General features: G+C 38.7%; 1 protein-coding gene, 1 long non-coding RNA gene and 1 pseudogene across 3 annotated transcripts; 2 read left to right on the top strand and 1 right to left on the bottom strand.

Moving 5' to 3' along the window:
- Positions 1–928: 928 nt before the first annotated feature.
- On the bottom strand, positions 929–2,617 carry LOC111337010 (uncharacterized; annotated as a pseudogene). The gene is made up of 2 exons (XR_015998888.1): positions 2,413–2,617; positions 929–1,681 (listed from the first exon to the last, which is right to left on the bottom strand). The product of XR_015998888.1 is annotated as an uncharacterized LOC111337010 (transcript).
- Positions 2,618–2,765: 148 nt separating this feature from the next.
- Positions 2,766–7,516, top strand: LOC111337003 (uncharacterized). Its single transcript, XR_015998894.1, has 4 exons — positions 2,766–2,880; positions 3,268–3,325; positions 7,068–7,132; positions 7,418–7,516. It is a non-coding gene; the product is annotated as an uncharacterized LOC111337003 (long non-coding RNA).
- Positions 7,517–14,176: 6,660 nt separating this feature from the next.
- LOC111337004 (uncharacterized) lies at positions 14,177–20,026 on the top strand. The gene is made up of 6 exons (XM_088753890.1): positions 14,177–14,584; positions 14,874–14,935; positions 16,443–16,577; positions 17,691–17,738; positions 17,871–17,984; positions 18,729–20,026. Exons 1-6 carry the CDS (start codon positions 14,265–14,267, stop codon positions 19,199–19,201), a joined length of 1,152 nt encoding a protein of 383 aa, XP_088610016.1. The 5' UTR covers positions 14,177–14,264; the 3' UTR covers positions 19,202–20,026.
- The last annotated feature ends 1,637 nt before the right edge of the window (positions 20,027–21,663 follow it).

Below are 21,663 nucleotides of genomic sequence, written 5' to 3'. Positions count from 1 at the left end.
TCATTTAATTAAGCAATGCTTTGATGTTAAAAAACGAAATCAGGTATTGATCACTGACATGGAGAAATGATCTAAAGATTTAGAATAATTATGATAATGTATTCTCGTATGTCTGGGAAATGTGTCCAATGTGTTTTCCAGATGTTTGCCACTGTTTATTTTGCCGAGTAATCAGTTGAACGTAACATTATCTCACTTGCAGCAGTACTGTTGAATCATCCCATATGTAGTTTACGAAGACAGCTTCAGGTAAAAGGAAACGTAAGCTGTTTTACTCAAACCAGAGAAAAGGAATCGAGAAAAATACGAGAAGCAAAATACAAAAAGCCGCTTTACGTTGCTAAAAGTGGTCATTTTCTATTTGTCGTGCTTTTATAGTATTGAATCACGTTTAAATAAATAGAGGGCGAGAAGATGATCTATGAAGGGGCAAGAAAGAAGTTTTGAGCGACATCTCAAATACAGTGTGACGTACGCAAATCAAAAGATTCAATCAGTTAATGTTCTTACTTTGATATGCCGGAAAAAGGAAACGGTTGGTCTAGAGTCTTGAATGTCTTGAGAAATGATTAAAGCTCTCAGGGGAGATCACCATCGTTTTTAAGGTCATGATCACAACTCTGACAACTCCCCTCTAAAGATGAATAATCCAATGAAAAGTGTGACGACCTATTTCAGTCGGAAATGTGTAACCTCACAAATCACAACATCTGCTGTTTTGAATACAAAACGTAGATTTTACCTGAAGAGTTCCTTTTAAACAGACTTTTTCATCAAATAAATAACAAAGGCCGAACTGATTTTGTAGCATTTTTTTTTTTGTTTTTTTGTTTTTTGTTTTTTTGTAGCATATTACCTACGGTATTGAAAATGGCGTCGAATCGTGCGGTTTTGTGCTTGAGTTCGGTCTGCAGTATTCAAGTCCCAGTAGGAGCTGCTACACTTTATTTATTTAATTAAAAAAGCCAAAGATACAAAACTTTGTGGTGGAAAACCACACTAGAATTAAATGTAATAAATTGGGTTTATGATATACTTCTGTTTAGAAATTAATGTCATTGAAGTTCTTGGTACTACAAATTATGGAACGAGTTTAAATGGTGAGTTCTGAATCTTGGACTAAACTTCGTAGTGTCATATACACATTATCAATTGACACATTCCTGAAGCCTTTAATTCCTTCTTCCTGAACATTGCTAGGGTTTACTTCGTGCACACAGCAAATGTCAGCTCTCTTCCAGAAACGTATGGAAGGCATGGTAAGGAGCCACAACCTCCTTGCACAAGATATAACAATGCACTATCCAGATTAGATTGGGAGCCTGGGACATACTCAGCCTCCCAATATCAACGCCGATGAAGTCGCGTGTACTTGAGCGAAGGTAATGAGCTGTCTTCAAATACCCATGATATTCCTTAACCCAACCGAATGCACAAACATTCCTTGCGGGCATCATCAGTTGCGAAGCGCGTGATCTGACGTAACACACGGCACAGGGTGCATCGTAGTTATGCAGGTTGTTTGTAAACGGGTTGAAGGAACTAACTTCATACTCAGTCCCACATATGGCGCCTGTTTTCTCCCAGCTGTCAATGTATTTGTCGTACTTTGGGTTGTTAGGAAGACACAATTATTTCCCACCGCCTCCCTGGTGATTATGCGCACCGCTTCCAATGATCCCTAAACCCAAATAAAAGTTTTAGTGTCGGTAGGTTAACCTTCTAATCGCGACAGATTAAAAAAATAGACAGTCAAAGACTACATGTAGTTACTAGCATAGCACAGTTCTTGTGCCATTGCAAAGAACTAGAGTTTGTGTAATGACGCTAGAAGGATGTGGTGTAGAATATTTGTCTCACATGCAAACAGAAAACCTACCGGATCCCACATATTTATGGGTACTCTGTTCTACAAGAGAAAGATGATTCAGGAATATATATTGTCTAATTGACATTCAACCACTAATGGATGAAATGGTACCAAATAATGATATTTACATTGATAACATTAGTAATATAATGATAATTTAAAGGAACACAGTTATTAAGATATATCTACAAGGAAAACTTCTGTTTTAAATCGCGCGCAATCCTGAATGATTGTGAGATGTTTATCGCTTTCTGCGGCCTTCCATAGTATAACATAAAGAACTGAAAACATAATGTGCTAGTGGCTATAATCCAGAGATCACAGAAGGAGAGAACTCAACTGTGTATCGAGTGCGGATGTGGAACTACTAGGATACTCTGAAAAAAAGACTATAAGTTGTACTGGGTAACAGCAAAATTGGGTCAATCTCGACAACGCTGAGAATAAGGAGCAGGTAAACTGCTGTAAAATGCTTCATCTTGACCAGTGAGCTGCACTCCTGATTTCTTCCAGACTTTCACTGATCCTTTTCTCTCTCTCACCTGTGAACATTACCTGAGGATCTCTATCACAAGTTGTCCAGCCCCAACGCACTTAACTGACTCCAGACAGCCCCTGCCCTTGTTGTCGCTTTTGTCCTTTTTGTCCAGGATCTCCTTGCTTGCCGACTTTTCCACCAGAAGCATCATCTCCCGCAAAAATTTGTACGAAACTCTTGCCAAAACGTCTGCCAATTAAAAGATCCATCGAAATTTCTATATTCGAAGCTCTTCTTGACAATTGCGCTTGACCAACTGGCACGCGAGATTTCTGTGATTATTGTACAAAAGGTTTTGTACTCCTAATCGAGTCAATTTAGAGCATTTCAGAGTTGTTGCTGTTGTTGTTGTTTTTTTTTTCATCCATCCACTTTTTTTGTCTGACCGGTTTTTAACCATCGCAGGGCGTGATAGGTGTGTGTTAAGGAAGAAAAGGTGATTCTGGAGCACTGGGACCTCCTGGTCTCAAAGGTATTTAAAGACGTTGATACACTATACGCTAAGCTCCCGCTTGCCATTATCGTTGACGATTTTCATTGCCTTTACTATCTAGATTGGAAGCTTGGCTCTTGAAGGTGACCCCGTTTTTTTTTTTTCGTTTTTGGCACCCTTAAAAGTCGTCACTGCAAGCGCCCATCTATGTCCGAAATGGTAAACGCTTTTCAGAAACAACGTGACAATAACTGAGCCAGGAGTTTGGTAAACTAACAGTTCGAATGCTGAACTATGGATTAGATTTAAGGCTCCTCACTTGGCTCGAAACGCTGGCTGAAAAGATAAAATCAGCTGTGATTAGTTGTTGAAATCAGTCAGTCAATATCTATCAAGATAATTTTCTCTCTATTCCATCAATTACAGGCAAAGGTGTCCCGCCAAAGGCGCAGGGTTGGCCATTTCTTGCTGCAAGGAAGAAAGGGTAGTTATTTTTATGGTGTCCCTGGTTGTCTTGATGTCCCTGGTGATCCGGGAGGTCCCGCGGGTCCATCCCTACCATCCCGTTCAATGCGAAGTTAAATTACAATCAACCTATAACTGAAACTGTAATGATTATTCCTGAATATGTCAGGTCATACATTCTCATATGTAGACAATTTAAACTCTTGTTTTAAGTTAAAATATTATAAAGTCTTAAAAGCGTACATCTCAATAGTTCTCCTGGTATTTTTAACACTTCGAAAGGAAAAGAATGGTTCATTTCTATTGTCCTAAAAGAAGAAGATGTAGCGATTTAACGCCATCTTTGAATTTAAAATGAACGATGATGGACGTAATTAGTTTGATTTCTTTTTACATAAGATCATCGTTAATTTCATTGTTTTTGAAACCAGTATTCTGCAAAAAGCTATATAGGTCATGAAAATTTGGTACTTAAAAATCGCTTGATCGTAAAAATATTGCTCAAGGCTCCGACAAAAAGATTTTTAATTTCTTATTATGGTGTGTAAATTTGCTTTGTTGTTTCATTTTTGGCGTTCGTGTTTAAAAATAACTCGAAACTCCTGATTCATGTCCTCAAGCGAGACTAGCATTTCCCTTGTCATTTTTTAGATGATGGGTCTTCCCATCAGACACTCAGAAACCTAATCTATGGTTTCTAACATGATAATGACGTCACAGATAACGAGGGTAATCCAAAACGTGCGATTTATCTACTAGAGGTAAATGCGTCAACGATACAACTAATTTCCGAAACAGTCCGTGAATATTTTACCTTGTGGCGTTGTAGTAGTAATTGCTTAAATGATAATTGAGACCTTACATGAGTTCCAGAACTTTCAGTCGTTCTCAAGAATTGCAAGACTCAAGGTTAACTCTCTCTCATTCTTCTTGAAAGCAAAGCTTGAGCCTCAGCCCTTCCATCGATTTTTTTTCTGTTTTCGATCTGTTATACAAAATTTCTGCAATAACTCGTCCCTGTTTATCTTGTCCTCAATCCCAGCCAATCTCCGTTTCATTTTAACGTAATCTAAAGCTACCAAACCCACAATCATCAAGAGAAAAACAGTACTACGTATAATACAAAACGGAAAATCTCAGAAAGACGACGCTTTGCATATTGATCCCTTTTATCGCGATCCATTTTGTTCCAAGCTAACCTGGCCAGAACCACTCTAGTTTACATTTCCCAAACAACAGCTGGAGCTGTCTGTGCAAGCTACAGATGGGGTAATTATTCCAACTGTTAGGAATGGAATGTTACTTTCATATAGATATTGACATAAACTGTTATCAGGCGTTTGTAGGGAAACTGAAACACAAGCGACAGCTTGAATTAAGGTCAACACGAAAGCAGAACTTTTGAACTTCTAACGAACTTCCCACATTGATCCACACCGAGACTTCAAGCGAATTCAATGAGAATCGTCCTTCATCAACAGATCTGATTTCTTAGCCATTCTAAGGTGAGATAGAGAGCCTCTTGTAACAATTGTCGCTTAATACATACCGAAGTGGTGGACTCAATGAAATTGTCTCTATCTGATTTGAAAGGAAAACAAATGTTTGCACGCAAGCTCGATGAGATTTACATTGTTTTGTAAATTTCATGAGCTTGAAAAATGCAACTACGCTGCTCTTAGGGCCAGTTCATTGCGACACATTTCTGATACCATTGCCGGCGTGTTTTGCCTTATTACTTAAGAATTAAGCCACTCGAAGACCAAACACTCCATTTCTCCTTCCCTTACGTCTTTCATTTATATCGTCCAAGATGGTGGGCTTATGTAGGTTTTCGCTATTTTTTTTCCCACTCAGTAACCTTCTTAGTTGCTATGAAGTTCTCGTTATCAGTTGGATCGAGTGGTGAAAGTTATGTCCTTGTCTCCTTTTAGTTTGACCACCAAGTTAAACAAAGGAGGTAGCATAGCCTTGTAATAGCGAGATATGAAAACAGTTCTTTCGATATGAATAAAGGCTGATAGTTTCTAAAGAAACTGTTTGGGGCTGCGTCGGTGGGGGTAACGAAATAATTTGGATATATCAACAAAGTTGAAATGGTAAATTGGCCACCGAAACGATTACAAAAGCTGACGTTTCGAATGTTAACCCTTCGTCGGAGCGAATAGAGGAATTGTGGGTTGTGTGTCCTTTTAATAATTTTCCTTTCTGTCTAAGTTTGCTCTGTAAAAAAACTGAAATGAGGAATCAGAATTCACGAGATGCCTTTATGGAGGTTTGCCGCCGCATAGTATGTGCATTGGTGTTCGTTGTGTTGTCGTCATGGAGGGCATTCATTTCCTTGGACCACATCCAAATCAAGCAGAGATTGTCTGTGATCCATCATAGAATAGACACATTTGAACGATAGTTTGGGGAGATCATTCCAACGAGACAGTTCAATAAAAGGAGTAATTTCAATATATCAACAACGTTGAAATGGTAAATTGGCAACCGTTAAGATTATAAAGGCTGACGTTTCGAGCGTTAGCCCTTCGTCGAAGCGAATGAAATCATTTGTTGATATATTGAAATTATTTCGTTACCCCCATCGACGCAGCCCCATCAGTTTCCTTAGAAACTATCAGCCTTTATCAATAAAAGGAGTGATGGCACCAAAGCTTTTCTTGACAGGGACAAGAGAGAGGTCTTAAGCCTCGAAAGTCTTGAGAAACGACTAAAAGCTCTAGAATTCAGGTGAGGCTTTTACCTTCATGAACCACACTTAAGACCCGTTATTGATTAGCTTTGAGACAGGGTAAGATTTTCATGAAAGAGGCAAACTATCGGGCGTAGAAAGAATTCATGAGAACCTAAAACAAAGAATAAAAAATATCAACGAAAATTAGAACATAGCTAGCAGAGTCGCGCAATAAAATTCATTATACGTAAGCGTGCTCAAAATCCCGATAGTGCACGCTGATAGCGTCAGCAAATCCGACTTCGCCAGAAATTTTCTTTTCGCGCGAGCGGCCATTGTTAGCGCGGGGAAAAATAATACATTTCGCGACAATAATGGATACAAACAGAAACTCGGCCTGCTAGTCCGAAAACGAAGACAATGTTTCGACCTTTTCCCATGGGCTAGAGTTTTTAAATGAGGCAGAAAAAGAGAAAAACAAAGGAAAAGGAGACTCGGCATCAGCGCCGTCACGATTCGCTTCAAATGATATTGTTGTCCGTTTTTCGCGTCGCATTTGATGCACAATTCCACCGGCTATGTTCTAAAACAATTGGTTCATGCTTTCAGCTGTGCACTATCGAGTTATGGAGCACGTGGGAAGTTTGGAGAGCACTCAAGAAGCTAGAGTTGCCCTCGGCTACCGCCTCGGACAACTCTTACGCTTCTTTCGTGCTCTCCAAACTTCCCGCGTGCTCCATAACTCGATAGTGCACGCTAAAGCATGAACCAATTGTTAAGTACTAAATCACAATACAGGAAAAATAATTGTGCACTGATTGGAGCATAAGGACTAGTCTAAATTTAAAGCGAGAAATATATGATAGTTGTTGCAAATACTGGAGAAAAAAAAGCTTCACACGTAGCGGAATGGGCTCGAGAAGTTGCAGGAGGTGGAGAGGGCTATGAGTCTGAAAGTTGAAAAGGTGTAAGTAATAAACAATTCGGATTCTGAACTGTGCTAGAACGTGTAATACGAAAAAAACGAAGAGTGTATCACAAGCTTACGATCTTTTGACGCCTTCTGAAAAATTTGTTGTAGGGCTACCATGAAAAACCAGTCCACAGGTAGAGATGATGAACGATCACGACAATCACAGGATGGAGGTCAGAATGCAGTCTCTTTTACAATCTCTTTAGATGCTAGGAAAAATATAACAATTTTAATGTAATGATAAGCTGAGAAAAAAAATTGGGGTTCTCGATTCTTGGAAGGGAAAAAATGTTTTGGCTTAACGAAACATCTGGTACCGCAAATGTGAACCATGTCTCGCTTATGAGCTTTTGAAGATCCACGAACATCATTCAGGAAAGACTGATAATCTGACTAGACCATTCCATCAATAAAGATGACGAAATAAATTTTGGTGATCTAGTGTCCTTTTTTTGCAGGATGTGATGAACGGGACGACAGACGAATTCCTGAAATTACTAAAGTTTTCCTAAAACTTCCTGGAACATCAGGGATGCCAGGATTACCAGGTCAGGGAGACTATGTATAGAGAGATAATTTGGATATATCAAAAAAGTTGAAATGGTAAATTAGCCACCGTAATGATTACAAAAGCTGACGTTTCGAGCGTTAGCCCTTCGTCGGAGCGAGCAGTCCGACGCAGCCCCAAACAGTTTCTTTGGAAACTATCAGCCTTTATTCATATGTATAGAGAGTACCGAAAAGTATTTTATAACATAACCAAAGTAAAGCGCATGCTCTGATTGGTCAATTTAGCGTCCCCCATTTGCCTATGGGTGTACGCTGCTTACGTGGGCAAATGCAAAGACTATTTTTCCGCTCACACTTGTTTTTTCTGGTCACGGAAGATTTGTTAAAAAAAGGGCACTCTTTTGCTACAATGTATCAATGCTATGTTATAAAACAAATGGTAAACACAGTGTACACTTTTGAGTTATGGATGCACATGGGAAGTTTGCTAAGTACTCAAGAAGTTAGAGTCGCTCTCGGCTATCGCCTCGCGAGACTCTTACGCTTCTTTCGTGCTTGGCAACCTCCCGCATACATCCACAACTCAATAGTGTACGCTGTGGTGTTTACCCAGAGGTGTTTACCATTTGTTTAATAACGGTTTTGTCTTGAAGGCCTATAGATCCTGGCATAATTTGTCTGAAGAGAATTTGTGAGATCGAAGAAAAGTCAGTAGAAATTCTGCAAACTCCGCACTAGATAAAAGGAACTGATAAACAAACAAAGTTCATATAGGTTTCGAGATGGATTGTAGAGGGGGGCTTTGAGATTTTCGGTTTTGCGGTTTTGGCTGTTTTTTGGATCGGTTTTTGGGCAAAAAAGGTTCGGTTTTTCGGTTTTCATGTTCAGAGCGGTTTGCGGATTTTACTTTTTTTGCATTCGGTTTTAGGTTTTCACGAAAACTCTGATGCGGTTTTCGGTTTTTCCTTTTTGACCCCTTTAAACCTCAAAATGTAGTGGTTTTGTCAGGTTCACATGCGGTTTTCGGTTTTGCTGCCTTTTTCCGTCGGTTTTTCGGTTTTGGAAGTTTTTTTCTCCGGTTTTGCGGTTCCCCAGAGGCCCCAATGCCCTCCTCATTTTACAATGACCTTACATGCTCATTTTGCTCGCGACCATAAATTAACATGAGATATACTTACACTTCATTGAGCAAAGCACCCCGTATTGCGAACGACATTTAAGCATTAAATCTCGTGAATAACAGTACTTCGGAATTATCCACTTGTTTTTCCACTACAGGTCGTGACGGGCGAGATGGCAGACAAGGCGTTCCTGTAGCACAAGGACCTCCTGGACCGAAAGGTATCATTGAAATACCGTACGTTTTTTATTTCAAAAGCGGTTTGTGCTTACGAGGACAATGTGATTTTACTTTAGCAACCATTTTAATTTAATGGCAAGGGTTGTTTTAGTTTGGAACGACTAAGTTAATCTACTGACTACTGAACATTCTGCAGGAGATGTTGGTCTAAGTGGAGAAGTTAGGAGGCAAGGAGATCCGGGACCTAAAGGAAAGGAGGGGAAGGGACTGTCTGGAGTCAGTTATGTGCGCTGGGGGCGAACAAGCTCTGATGGAGATGCTCAGATTGTGTACACGGTTAAGTAGTAATTAAAAAAAACTTGTTCAGTATTTTATTACTTAGAGTTAGATTATCATGATTTGAACTGATCTTTGCAGTTTTAAAGCCGAATCTCTTTTCTGTTTCCGGCGAGACCTTTTTCCAGGAATGAAACTGGTATATCTTGACTGTACTTGACTTGGAAGCACCAGCATCATAATTGTATCCTAAGCATACATAAGACACAACTATGTATTTAAATTTCATTTTGAAATAGATGTAGTATTGGAGGTGGTACATGTAGGGTGTTACTGGCCGATAAATCACAGATAGCATACCCATCCACAGTACAGTGATAAAATATATTTTTTCTCAAAGACTATCAGTTGACTAAGGGTTGTTTTAAATTTGTTACCTTCTAATTTCCTCGTTGTAGTTTAGTCCATAGACACTATACAGTTTGCTTGAAGCTTTGGTGTTTCATTTCATTTCTCATAAGGTTTGGTGGGCATTGATCGCCATGATCACCGAGGAGGAGGAGGGAATCATCTATGCTTGCCAAACCAACCAATATGGGAAATACACTGATAAATTTGAAAACACTGCGGCCATATTTGGCGCTGAGTATGAAGTGAGCTCATTTCATCCTTCCAAAAGAAATGTGCATGATCACGACGTCCCCTGCCGTGTGTGCTAAGTTAGGTCGCGTGGTGCACAGCTCATGATACCAGCAAGGAATGAGCTGGAAAGTGGCTGGAAAGTGGAGTAAAAAGTGGAGAAAAACATTCTCATGGTAGCCAGTATTAAAGCAATAATTGGGCTTATCGTTGATATCCTTTTGGGAAACAAATGAAATTGCGTTAAATAAAACATTCTAAATTTAAAGGAGATTGAAAACTATATTTTGAAGTTAAAGAATCAGTAAATGTTGATAAAATGCAGCTGTGTAACTGTTGATTTTGTACGCAGTTTCCCATATCACATTCTCCCATTTTGCTTTTGAATACGAAACTACACTTCCATTCACAAAATCAAATAATGCGAAGTGTGGAACACTGAACGCAGACGGCGCATAAAATCTTCCGATAGTTTATTTATGACATACAATGAATATATGAAGATCATATATTCATTGTATGTCATTTATCACTTTCACGGGTTTATTACGAATCAACTTAACGGCCTGCTCCCAGTTGGCTTGTTAGCTCAATTGGTAGAGCGCTGCACTAGTATCGCAGAGGTCAGTGGTTCGAGTCCCGTACAGGCCTGATTTTTTTCAGGTCTGATTTTCGCTATTGCTTAAATAGCGCTATCTACTGCGAGGATCGTGCATCATACGTAGTTTATTTATGGGAACTAACCATTTTCAATCAGTCTTTCAGCTTTGGCTATTCAACAAGACACAAATTTAACAAGTTCACTTTTGGAATGTCACTGAGGTTGCTTAGTTACTTGCAGTGAAATATGCAAGTATGCAAATGTTCCCAATTGTTAGATTATTGTAATTTGATATATTGCTGCATCATCTGACATGGTTGATTTAATCGAGATACGTTTTGAAACCGTTAACCACGCAAGAGTGATCTCTTTTGGAGCCAAAATATTTTGAATTTTGCGCTCCTCCTGCCTACTTTGGGGAAAAAAATACGTCAACATGACTGACTGACGCCATTCTTGCTAACTGGTCGCACTGGAAACGACTGTTGGTTTTGGTGGATACTTAATCCCAACTAAAATCTTTCAATCTGCTCAGATGATTCAAATAATACCATTCTTTTAGAATATGCTTTTATGAAATTCGGCAGATTCAAACATACTTGAATGATTCAATGTTTTTGGAAACATTGTGCCTCGCCCTCTAGAACGTTTCGTGGATTTGGTGGTCGAACGCTAAATAAATATACATATGACTTATTAGACGTTTAGTGTGCAGGATTAATATTAATATTAATATTAATATTAATATTGCTGATTATTTTAACGAGTTGGGCGCATCATGACAAGCCCGAAAGATACAAAATACAAAATACAAACAACAAGTAAAAATCATGAGTTATTGATACTTCACACCAAAACGTCTAATAAGTTATTTATTACCAACTGCTCTATTTTATGCACATTTTTCATAAGGCGGGAAAACCGAAGCAGAGAGAGAGAGCGTATTACGCGCAGCCAACCGGTTAAACAGGTTTTTTTGTAATAAGAAATAACTAAATTTACGATGTAATGGATTTGCGCGTTATTTGTTCCTTACTTTGTGCAGTTGTATTGCAAATCAACATACGTGATCATACAGGTGTAGCTGTTTGAATTTAATCCCGTTGGATGTTCACTCAGCTCTGATTGTAATCCGGTGTGCATGTCGTTATGGCGGAAGGAAGTTAAATCGACTTCAGTCGTTTTAGTTTGAAATATTTTTTTGCAAGATAAAATACAGTAGGCTTCCAAAGTAATGTCCAAGTGAAGAATGTATAGTCTAAGACATCAATTCCATTTACGCTTTTTACATTTTGAACTGGTTATCGCTAATTCGCTTGTTGACCATCAGTCAGCCATCTCGTATTGGATGCGCGCTCATGAAATAACAGATATTATTGCATAATTAATCAATTATCAAAATGATGCATTAGTGAACCGCTCAAAATGATAACTTGATTGATAAAGGGGAATCTTTGGAAATTTCTTTATAAAAGTTATAACTGACATAATGACGTTTAAAATCTTCGCCTAGCTGCATGTTCGACAACTCTCAAGTGACAGCGAACTATTGATATGTTGTCAGTTACAGAGCCGTTAACAAACAGTTGATAATATACTGTCAATGAGATAAATTCATAACTTTAAACTAAAAGGTAAAAGTTATTTTCATCATTCCATCTCTTTCGAAAAAATTGACTATCTAAACAATGTGGTCAAGATAATAGTTATGGAGGTCTGAAACGGTGTCTTGACGCCAGACTAAATGAATAAGACTTCAAAGTCTGTGGAACCACGCGTCATGAATTAAGTTAAACAGTCACAAACGAGAAGCTTATCAGGATTTAACCAAGCTAGTGAGATTTTTTCGATGACAGTTGGCGTCAAAGAGCTCAAAATTTTTTCATAGTTCATTTGTGAAAAACACGATATTACTTATGCATGGGCATGCCTCATAACGTCAATAATTTATATAATTATTCGCATATTAAAGTCATGAGCAAAACCGCCAAATGTACAGAATTCATTTTCTCTATGTTATATCTGTTGTCTTTACGACATCTGCTGGTTTGTTTGGACGATATGAGTTAAAATAGTCAAAGACTTGGGCTGATTTAACGTTTCCCATGAGAGTAGTTACAAACAAGTAGCTCTTTAAGTCTGAACAAAGACGGTATTACCGATGTAGCTTAATAACGGACGTTTGCGTCAGGTCAGGGTATGGTAGCGAGTGGCGACAAAAAGCGAAAGGATTGCTCCTTTCCTGCAAAAACAAAATAATCTCTACGCACAAACCTGTTCATCTCCAAACAATAGCAGCACAATAAACCAGGTTAAGTTCTTCCATGAGCGACGAGCACGACTGACAGGAAGAAAGACAGGGCTCCTCGATGCATAGAGCAATCTTCGAATCGATCAAGTCAGTCTTATGACGTCATTGTTAATGTAATGACTAAGGCCGCGATTGGTTGATCGAAATCTGGCGCGAAACGCTTTGTGGATAGTCCTAAATTAATAATGGTATGCTAAGGAATGACTTCAGAGTGACATTTAACGAGAATATAAATATTTTTCCCCCTCTTTTTTCCTGCTGGTTTAAGAAAATAAAAGAAAAGAATATTTCCCTTTAGTCGTTTGCTGCCGCTGCAAACCTCAAGGCTTGCCAGCAAGAATTAAAATGATTGAAAAACTTTTGTCTCTCTAACAAATAAATTCCATGTTGCTCTGCATCTGTGACACATAAATCAGTGACACACTCGCCTTCTGTGATCTGTCACTGAACAGAACTAGAGTGACATGAACTCTATTTCTTTAGATAATAAAGAAGCAAAATACAAAATATTCAGTATCGATGGTGACTTTATCTATGTGTCTCTTCCTCTATGTCTGATTATAAGTAAGAATAAATTTGATTGCGTGTATAGTTCAGCTTATTATATATATAAAAAAAATATGAAACATCAACGATGCGACCAAATTTTCGCGTCGGGAATTGAGCCAAGAAAACTAATTTGAAGCGATGAACGGTAAAAAAAATTATTCAAAGTGTCTTGGAATAATGGAAACATCAACGCTGTCATTAACGAGCTCTGTTGACTTTTCTCCCAGGATTCCACAGTGTCCCATTGTTAACCGCTGCCAATGCGATTCCTCGATAACGTTTCGCGAGAGAACAAAAACTGTTTAAACAGTTTAAATCATCTTGTGTTTCATCAATCAGGTATATACAACTAGTTTTCGTTGAATATGATAGTTAGATAAACAAATACGCAACAAGAAATTATCATCATGGATACAAGCTAAACTACAATCTCAGGCTTTTGTGACTTCTGTGAGTAAATTCTCAAAGTAGTCATCGGGTGGAATCGGGTGGGATCGGGTGGAATAAAAGGCTACTTATTATGATAGAGTTCTACACTTAAAAAAGGCAGGCTTGCATAGATCGACTTGAATGCTCTATTTTCAAATGACGATGTACTTGGAATAAAGTGAATTTCAAATTAAGATAATCGGAGGAATTCGAAAAGCCGGCCGGCGGCTTGGATTTGCAAACTCAATCCTAAATATTCGTATAAACTTACAATCAGATCACTTAAAAAAATTTACGGGTGAAAACGGATATAAAAAAGTACTGTGAGTGGGATGGTACATCATGACAGAATCCATTCGGCCTATTTTACAGCCCCTGACGTGAAAAACTTTTTTTTTTCGCATTACTTAAAAACACTGTCATCAACAAATGACGATGTATGAGTGGTGAAGTGAAATATAAGTTACTGACAGAAATTTGTGCATTTGCAATTTGGTTAAAACTGTTGAGTCATCTGGTCAGATGACAGGCTATGGTCCACCTCCTTGCTTTCTGTGGAGATCTGTAACCCAAAGGTTATCTCTTATTTAATTTGGGATGAAACCTGAGTACATTTTCACTTTACACAAAAGGTTCAAATTACCATTGTATAGAAAGTAGAAACAACCTTCCTTCTACGTGTGAACCACCATGGAACAAGAAAGAAAGCAACCAAAGACAGAGGGTCGCTTTCCAAAGTTCGCCCGATTTATATTTTGCACAGCTGTTGTTGTTTTCTTGTTGTCGTGCTTGGCTTTCTTAGTTTTGGAAAACGTTCAAATGAAGCGGAGATTAACTTCGATCGAGGACAGGATGGTTACGGCAGAGACAATCAAGAAATTCTGTGCGACAATCCGAAGGCAGAGTGACACAGATGAAAGAGCTGATGCTAAAACTTTGCTTTTAAGAAGGAGATCGTTGGGTTTGAGTCTACAGAGTCTCGAGAAACGATTGAAAGTTCTAGAACTCAGGTGAGATCACTTTCTATGTCAAAGTTGTCGTTCTTATGAGATGACAGTGACGGCGACATGAAAGAGTCATGGATCGGAAAATGTAAGTTTTAAACTGGACGTTCATATGCTGATGAAAAAGGAAAAGTGTACCAGATCACCTGCTGTGATTGAAGATTCTATAGAAAGATGGGAAAGTTCAGAATCCTTTTTCTAGCATGTTTTTAAGTAAAGCAATAATCAGATTACGGTGTATAAATGGCAAATCATATCCGGAATTTAAAGCTTGTATATAATTTATCTTTTTCAGGACAATCAAGGAAAACAAGTCTTCTTCGAGAGACTTGTATCACACACCAGAAGTGCTGAGAGGTAATCTGTGACGAAACTGAAAAAAAAAAATACTATGAAGTCAAATGACTTTCCTTGCAGATGTAAATTATGTAACATATACTTAACAATTCTACAAGCGCGCGTTGGATATGAGATGATAAATAGCCAACCAGGCGCGTAGCGCCGAGTTGGCTGTAATCATCTCATATCCAACAAGCGCGAATGGAATAATTGTTTTAGTAAAAAAAAAAACGCCCCCCAGATATTAGACAAATCTTCTCGACTTTTTTTGTAAGAAGAAACCGGATGTTACAATTGTTGTAGAGTATTTTAAAGGATTGCTATTTCGAGTATTTTTAGGTCGAGGTCGATGGTTCGAGCCCCGGCCGGACCAACACTCAAGATCTTAAAATAACTGAGGAGAATGCGCTGCCTTTCTATATAATATCAAGAAATGGATAGACATTCTAGTCTTCTCGGATAAGGACGAATAAACCGTAGGTCCCGTCTCCTGGATCTAGTAATTAGTTAATTTGGTTAGGCAGGGGACGTTAAAGAACCCACTCACGAGATTACTGTGATGTGGTCTGGCCTATTTACTGGGAATTGGGGGGAGGGGGCATCTTCAAATAACTTTCCCTCGATTGTTTGTAAACTGCTGATGCAGTCCGGCCAAAGTCCCCCGAAAAGTGTTGTGATGCGCATTTGATCATATGCACATGTTAATTTGCGCAATATAAATATTAAATTATTATTATTATTATTATTATTATTATTTACCTTTTGTTTTGTTAAGTCTCGCCTTTTTGCGTCTACGTATTATTTTGGTAAATCTATAGTTTTGATCTTTTATTTTTAGTGCGTGCTTGAATTTGGCTCCGTTCGTGGATTTCCTTCTTACCGTGCTAGACATTTTAATCGCTTGTTATGGTCGAGAATAATTAGTTTCATAGGTGGTCATGTTTGGGTTGGTAAAACTGACCTTGAGTTTTACCCACACTGAAGATCCTGTTTTGTGCGCGTGATTCTCGTGCACCGCTCGATCATTGGCGTCTAATTGGTTCCTTGGTGCTTGCCAAGTACGTCGGAGCGAGCCACCCAATTTCCCCCTTCGCAAAACAGCGAATACACTGCGGAAACTCTCACGGTCAGCTAACCCAAACATGTCTATGATTTTCCGGCTTAAAGCGTCGGTTCCTCGCGCTAGAGCATGATGATTATTATTAGATGCATAGAGCGTTGCTGTAGTAGCTCTCCAGAAGAGAATAAAGAAGAAAATTACAGAGTCTTAGTACCTCGCGTTAATTCGTCCAAGCGAGTTGGTAAAACCCCCCCAACACAATGTACAGATATTAGATTATGGTATATTGGCTCATATACCATAATGGCTAAGCCAATATAAAGTCTTGAATTGCATTATCCAATGATCCAGTTTTTAATAAAAGCAAATAGCCAGGAAACGGTCGATTACGGTAAAGTTACAAGTTAGTACTTCAAAATAAGCGTTAATTAACCGGCTGATTATCATTGTTCAAATTTCTCACAGGACGCGATGGACGGGATGGTAGGGATGGTAGCATGGGGCCCGCAGGACCCACGGGCCCTCCTGGACCACCAGGAACACCAGGAAATCCTGGACCACCAGGAACATCAGGAAATCCAGGAACACCAGGAATACCAGGTTCGAGAGCAATGTCTTTGTAAATAGCACAATTTCTCTTTCTTGAAAACAGTAGGGAGATTTCGTTAGGCACTATCCGTTACCATTATTAGAGGGTCTCAATGAGGGGGTCACGTTGACTGTTAAAATTTTAGGTCATTTGACGGTTGACGGTTAATTTTTTGGAGTGTCGTTTAGAAAACAAACTAAACGCGTGAGTTTGGCTGTAATTTTTCATAATGACGCGTTTGTAAAGAACTGTTAATTTATAACACCTTTCATTAATAAAATACCAGCGTTTTACGACACTGGAAGTGTTTCCACGCCAAATATCAGTTTGGTCGCTAACCAATTTTACTCGCGATTAGAAGTTAAAGAACTTACATAAATGTGTTTTGTGATTTATCAAAACTTTCATTTCTAAACAACAGAACTTGACCCCCATTAAGGCCATCGATTTGCTCTTAAAATTAAGGATATCTGGGAAATCTAGCGGCTAACACTGGCCTTGCATATTTGACGGTTGAAGATAAAAATATTGCGTATTTGACGGTTGAGGGTTGACGGTTAACCCCACTGAGATCCTACTATTAAGGAACCACAGAAAGAGGTTGAGCATGATATCAGCAATTAACAAAAATGAGGCATGAGTTATCTACCGAAGGCTGGGGCAGGTGACACGGATACGAGGTTTGATAATTCATGATGTCATGCGAAAACCGAATTCAATAACTGTTTCATTATACATCATTTAAACAGTTAGAGTTTCTCCCTGACTTTGCAAAAGTTCGAGAACGCTACACGATCGAGGGGCTTGGAAACTAAGGAGAGTTGAAGGCAATATCCACCGCAGATATTGGGTTGTTATGTCAATTTCACCCACTATTGTATACTGACTGAATGCTCTCGACTAATCAGATTTTTCATTTTAAGTCTAATGTATAACAACAGAAGTTAGGTATAAATCTTGTGTACCCGCAGGTTTGCCAGTGCAGTTTCAGTGGTGTATGACATACATAAATAAGAACTAGAGATAATTTAGATCGTTAATTAAACTATTTACCATATGAGAGAGATTTCTTTTCCCTTCTCACTGGAAATTGTAGCCTCATGTTTGAACTGTTTCCTCCACAGGTTTTATTGGTAGCAAAGAAGGAACAAGAGGTCCACCGGGACCAAAGGGTACTATTAATATTCGTTAACTATTAATAGGAGAAATTACTAACCCCAACTTTATATTACGGTAATTTCAGAGAAAGGAGCTGTGTTTCCATCCTATTCTGTTACTGAGGAGATTTTCTCAAAACTTTACAGGAGAACCTGGACCTCAGGGACAAAAGGGACAAACAGGGCAGGGGCTGTCTGGAGTCAGTTACGTGCGCTGGGGCCGGACAAGTTGTCATGGAGATGCTCAGGTTGTTTATACAGGTGTGTGTGTGACGCCTTCAGTTCATAATACTTGTAAATATAATACACACGCAAAGGGAACTTTTAATAAAAGGTTTGAAAACGAACTCACATAGAAAATAAGAAAGGAAATATTCAAGTCTAATGGAAGAGGAAATGAATGAAAGACTTGGTGTGTCACATTTAGTGTTAAATATTCCAGAGATTATTCATTGATTACGGGTATCAAACGAATCGGAAGGTGTTAAGATCACTGTTGGAGCCTGTGTTATGATATGCAATATTAGGCAATAATAGCATAGCTTGGTTGTCTTTAATAGATCCTTTATTCAAATAACGGACAGCGAAATAGATAGTTATAGACAACAATAAAAGTTGAAAAAAAAATAACCAAAATGTTTCTCTATAACGTTCATCTCTCATTATGAAAAATTGAAAATGTTTTTGTTGTTCAGGATTTTTTTTTGGCTAAAAATGACTTGAACTGCAGTCTTGGCCAGTCTCACTGGAACCAAACTCGCGCTGGCGAATTCCCGCGAAAATCCCTAGGACAGACACATTTTTAATTCTAACGTAAATGTATCACCTCCCAAATAAACAAAAGTAAGATTTTGTAAGTCGTGTGCATCACCTTAACCTTCAGTTCATCAGATACATTGTATGGTATTTATATTAACTTTGTTAAAGATACAAATCACATTGTAATGCTGGAGAATAGTTAACCTGAAAAACTAAAACTATACGCTCTTTCTCGTTAAATACCAGGAATCATTGGAAGCGGTCATTATAATCACCAGGGAGGCGGTGGAAAATACCTGTGTCTCCCCAACAACCCAAAGTATGACAGATATAGTGACAGCTGGGATGGAACAGTCATATATGGAACTGAGTATGAAGTTAGTTCCTTTAATCCATTTACAAATAACCTGAATGACCATGATGCCCCATGTGCCGTGTGCTACGTCAGATCACGCGGTTCTCAACTGATGATGCCCGCAAGAAATGATTGTCCATCTGGTTGGGCTGAAGAGTATCATGGCTATTTGATGACCGCTCATTATGGCCACAAAAGTACACGAGACTTCATCTGTGTTGACAGGGAGGCTGAGTACGTTCCTGGTTCCCAATCTGATCAGAATGGTGCGTTGCTGTATCTTGTACAAGGAGGTTGCGGCTCGTTACCATGCCTTCCATACTTTCGAGGCAGGGAGCTGACATGCGCAGTCTGTACCAAATAAAAGATTAGGAACCTAAAACTGATGTGCCTCTTAAACTACCACACAGTGAAAAGTGTTAATCTATCCCTTAATATCTTACGCGACTTAAGTTTTCTTTAATTTTTTAAAACAAATTGGTTGCAAAAATGATTTAATCGTGTCTTAGTTTGCAGCTGTATCATTAGCAACTCAGCTAGACAGGCCGTAATTTATCAAAACAGACACATCTGTGTACTCAAGAAACGATTGAAAATTCACCGTTTCGCTCCCTCGTATTACTTCATGTGTTACCTTAGTATTTTATTGTAAGTAGGTCATAAAAGAGATCATGTTTACTCTGAAAATGATAAAATACTAAAAATAATTCTAAAAGCACAAGCCTGAGTGATTTTTTTGTAATCGTGTGACCGAGGAAATATTTAATTTGTGACTTAATTTTCAGCTTAAACGCGACGAAATTGACGCAATTCATGCAATTCACGCAATTCACTTAAATGCGACGAAAGTATCATTAAAAGTTCATGTTATAGCATGGGGTGAATATGAAGAGATGAATCGCAATAAAAAGTTGGTTGCATCGCTTTAGAAAGAGATGCACCAGTTTTATCAATCAGACATTTCAAATTCTGAACATCATGCAAAACAATTTTTAACAATCAGGTAATGTTTCCAAAATTCTTTGTGGTTATAGAGATAAAATTTTTCTTAGGGAAATAAGTTGTCTCTCAGAGTCTGGAAATTCTACCAAGTTAGGTACAATCAAAGGAATTCAGTCGAGGTAAGAAAAAATATTATATATACAAGGCTAAAAGATTGAGAAAAAATTATTAAAAAGTTTAAACCAAACGTTTTCGGCTGTTTGCCATCATCAGGGTTGAAAGTGATGACCGTCTGTACATATATATATATCTTATGTGATTCCCGATGGGAAAAGTTTGGAGACATAAGAAATAACTTGTTTGTTCAAACTGGGGCGGAATTGTTGGATCATTAGCCCCTCGACGATCCTACGCAAGTGTTTTGCAGGTCCAGAGGTGTGAGTAAGAAAAAATGGTAGTCACTATTCGATCCAGGAGCGAGGCATTAAGTCATGTAATTTACGCACCCGCTGAGGAATACGACAAAAGAAGGACGGAGGAAGTAGAAAGAGGAACGAAGGAAGGCCCAACGAAAAAGACTTCCGTCTGTTTGTATTGGAGATCCAATAGGTGATTTGTTGAGCTTTAAAGCAATAAGTGCAAGGCAAAATTGCTTCTCATTTAGTCTGAAAAACAGAGCTCTTTGTAGAGTAAATGGCTTGAACCCGGGGGTAACATGTGAAAGTGTAGTGTGATCGTCCGGGTGAGTGTAGTCCTGCGAAGGACTGGTGTGGGTGGTAGCGACATTATGGACTTGCTGAAGATTTGCCTAACGTCAACTTACTTTCAGTACAACGGTAAACAATACAAACAGTTACATGGCGCAGCCATGGGGTCTCCAGTTTCTGTTGTTATAACAGAAATTGTGATGCAGAACATGGAGGAGCGCACCCTTTCGACTTGCCGACAAACAATACCGCTTTGGTTACGTTACGTTGACGACACATTCACCTGGTTTGATTTAATATATATATTAAATCAAACCAGTTCAGGACTTCAGGAGTGATTCATCACTGTAGCTGGTCCTAGATGTCCAACGAGTAGACTCAGTAACTTTGTAGACATCCTTATCAAGCCGTTTACTTCACATGTCCGAAGTTATCTGAGGGACACTATCGGTTTCCTCAATTATTTACCAAAGACAGTACCGGAAAGTACAATATTGGTCTCCTTTGACGTGACTAGCTTGTACACAAACATCAACCACGAACTCGGCGTAAAAACCATGGAATACTGGATCAACAAATATCCAGGGAGCCTTAACTCACGTTTCAGGAAAGAATTTATCATCGATTTAATCCTTTTAATATTGAGGAATAATACTTTCACCTTTGATGATAGAATATTCCTTAAAAAGAAAGGTACTGCGATGGGAACGAAAATGGCTCCCAGTTATGCAACCCTTGTTCTCGGGTATTTGGAGAACGAATTATACAGCCAGGTCTCTGACAAAATGGGAGAAGAAATAAGCCATTATGTTTACACAAACTGGAGAAGATTCTTGGATGACTGTTATATAAACTGGCCTTACGGTGAGAAAAAAATTAAAGGAGCTTCATGAACTTTTAACACAGCCTAGATGACAGCATTCAACTTACTACTGAAACTAGTTGCAAAGAACTCCCGTTCCTTGATGTGATGATAAGAAAAGACAATACTCACCTAACAACCGGTATTTATTATAAACCGACGGGTTAATTCAATACAACCTGGCTCGAGGATATGCATGACTGATTATTGAGGACCAGGACAGAAGGAAACGGCGCCTCCACGATCTCAAAAAAATCCTGCTGAGGAAACAATATCCAGCTGAGTTCATTGATTACGGTTTAAACAAGGCTCTCA

The sequence above is a fragment of the Stylophora pistillata genome, chromosome 3, assembly GCF_964205215.1.
Source record: "Stylophora pistillata chromosome 3, jaStyPist1.2, whole genome shotgun sequence".
In the NCBI taxonomy this organism is placed as follows: Eukaryota; Metazoa; Cnidaria; class Anthozoa; order Scleractinia; family Pocilloporidae; genus Stylophora; species Stylophora pistillata.
Note: the sequence above shows the minus strand (reverse complement) of the source record. Positions and strands in the feature narration are given on the sequence as shown.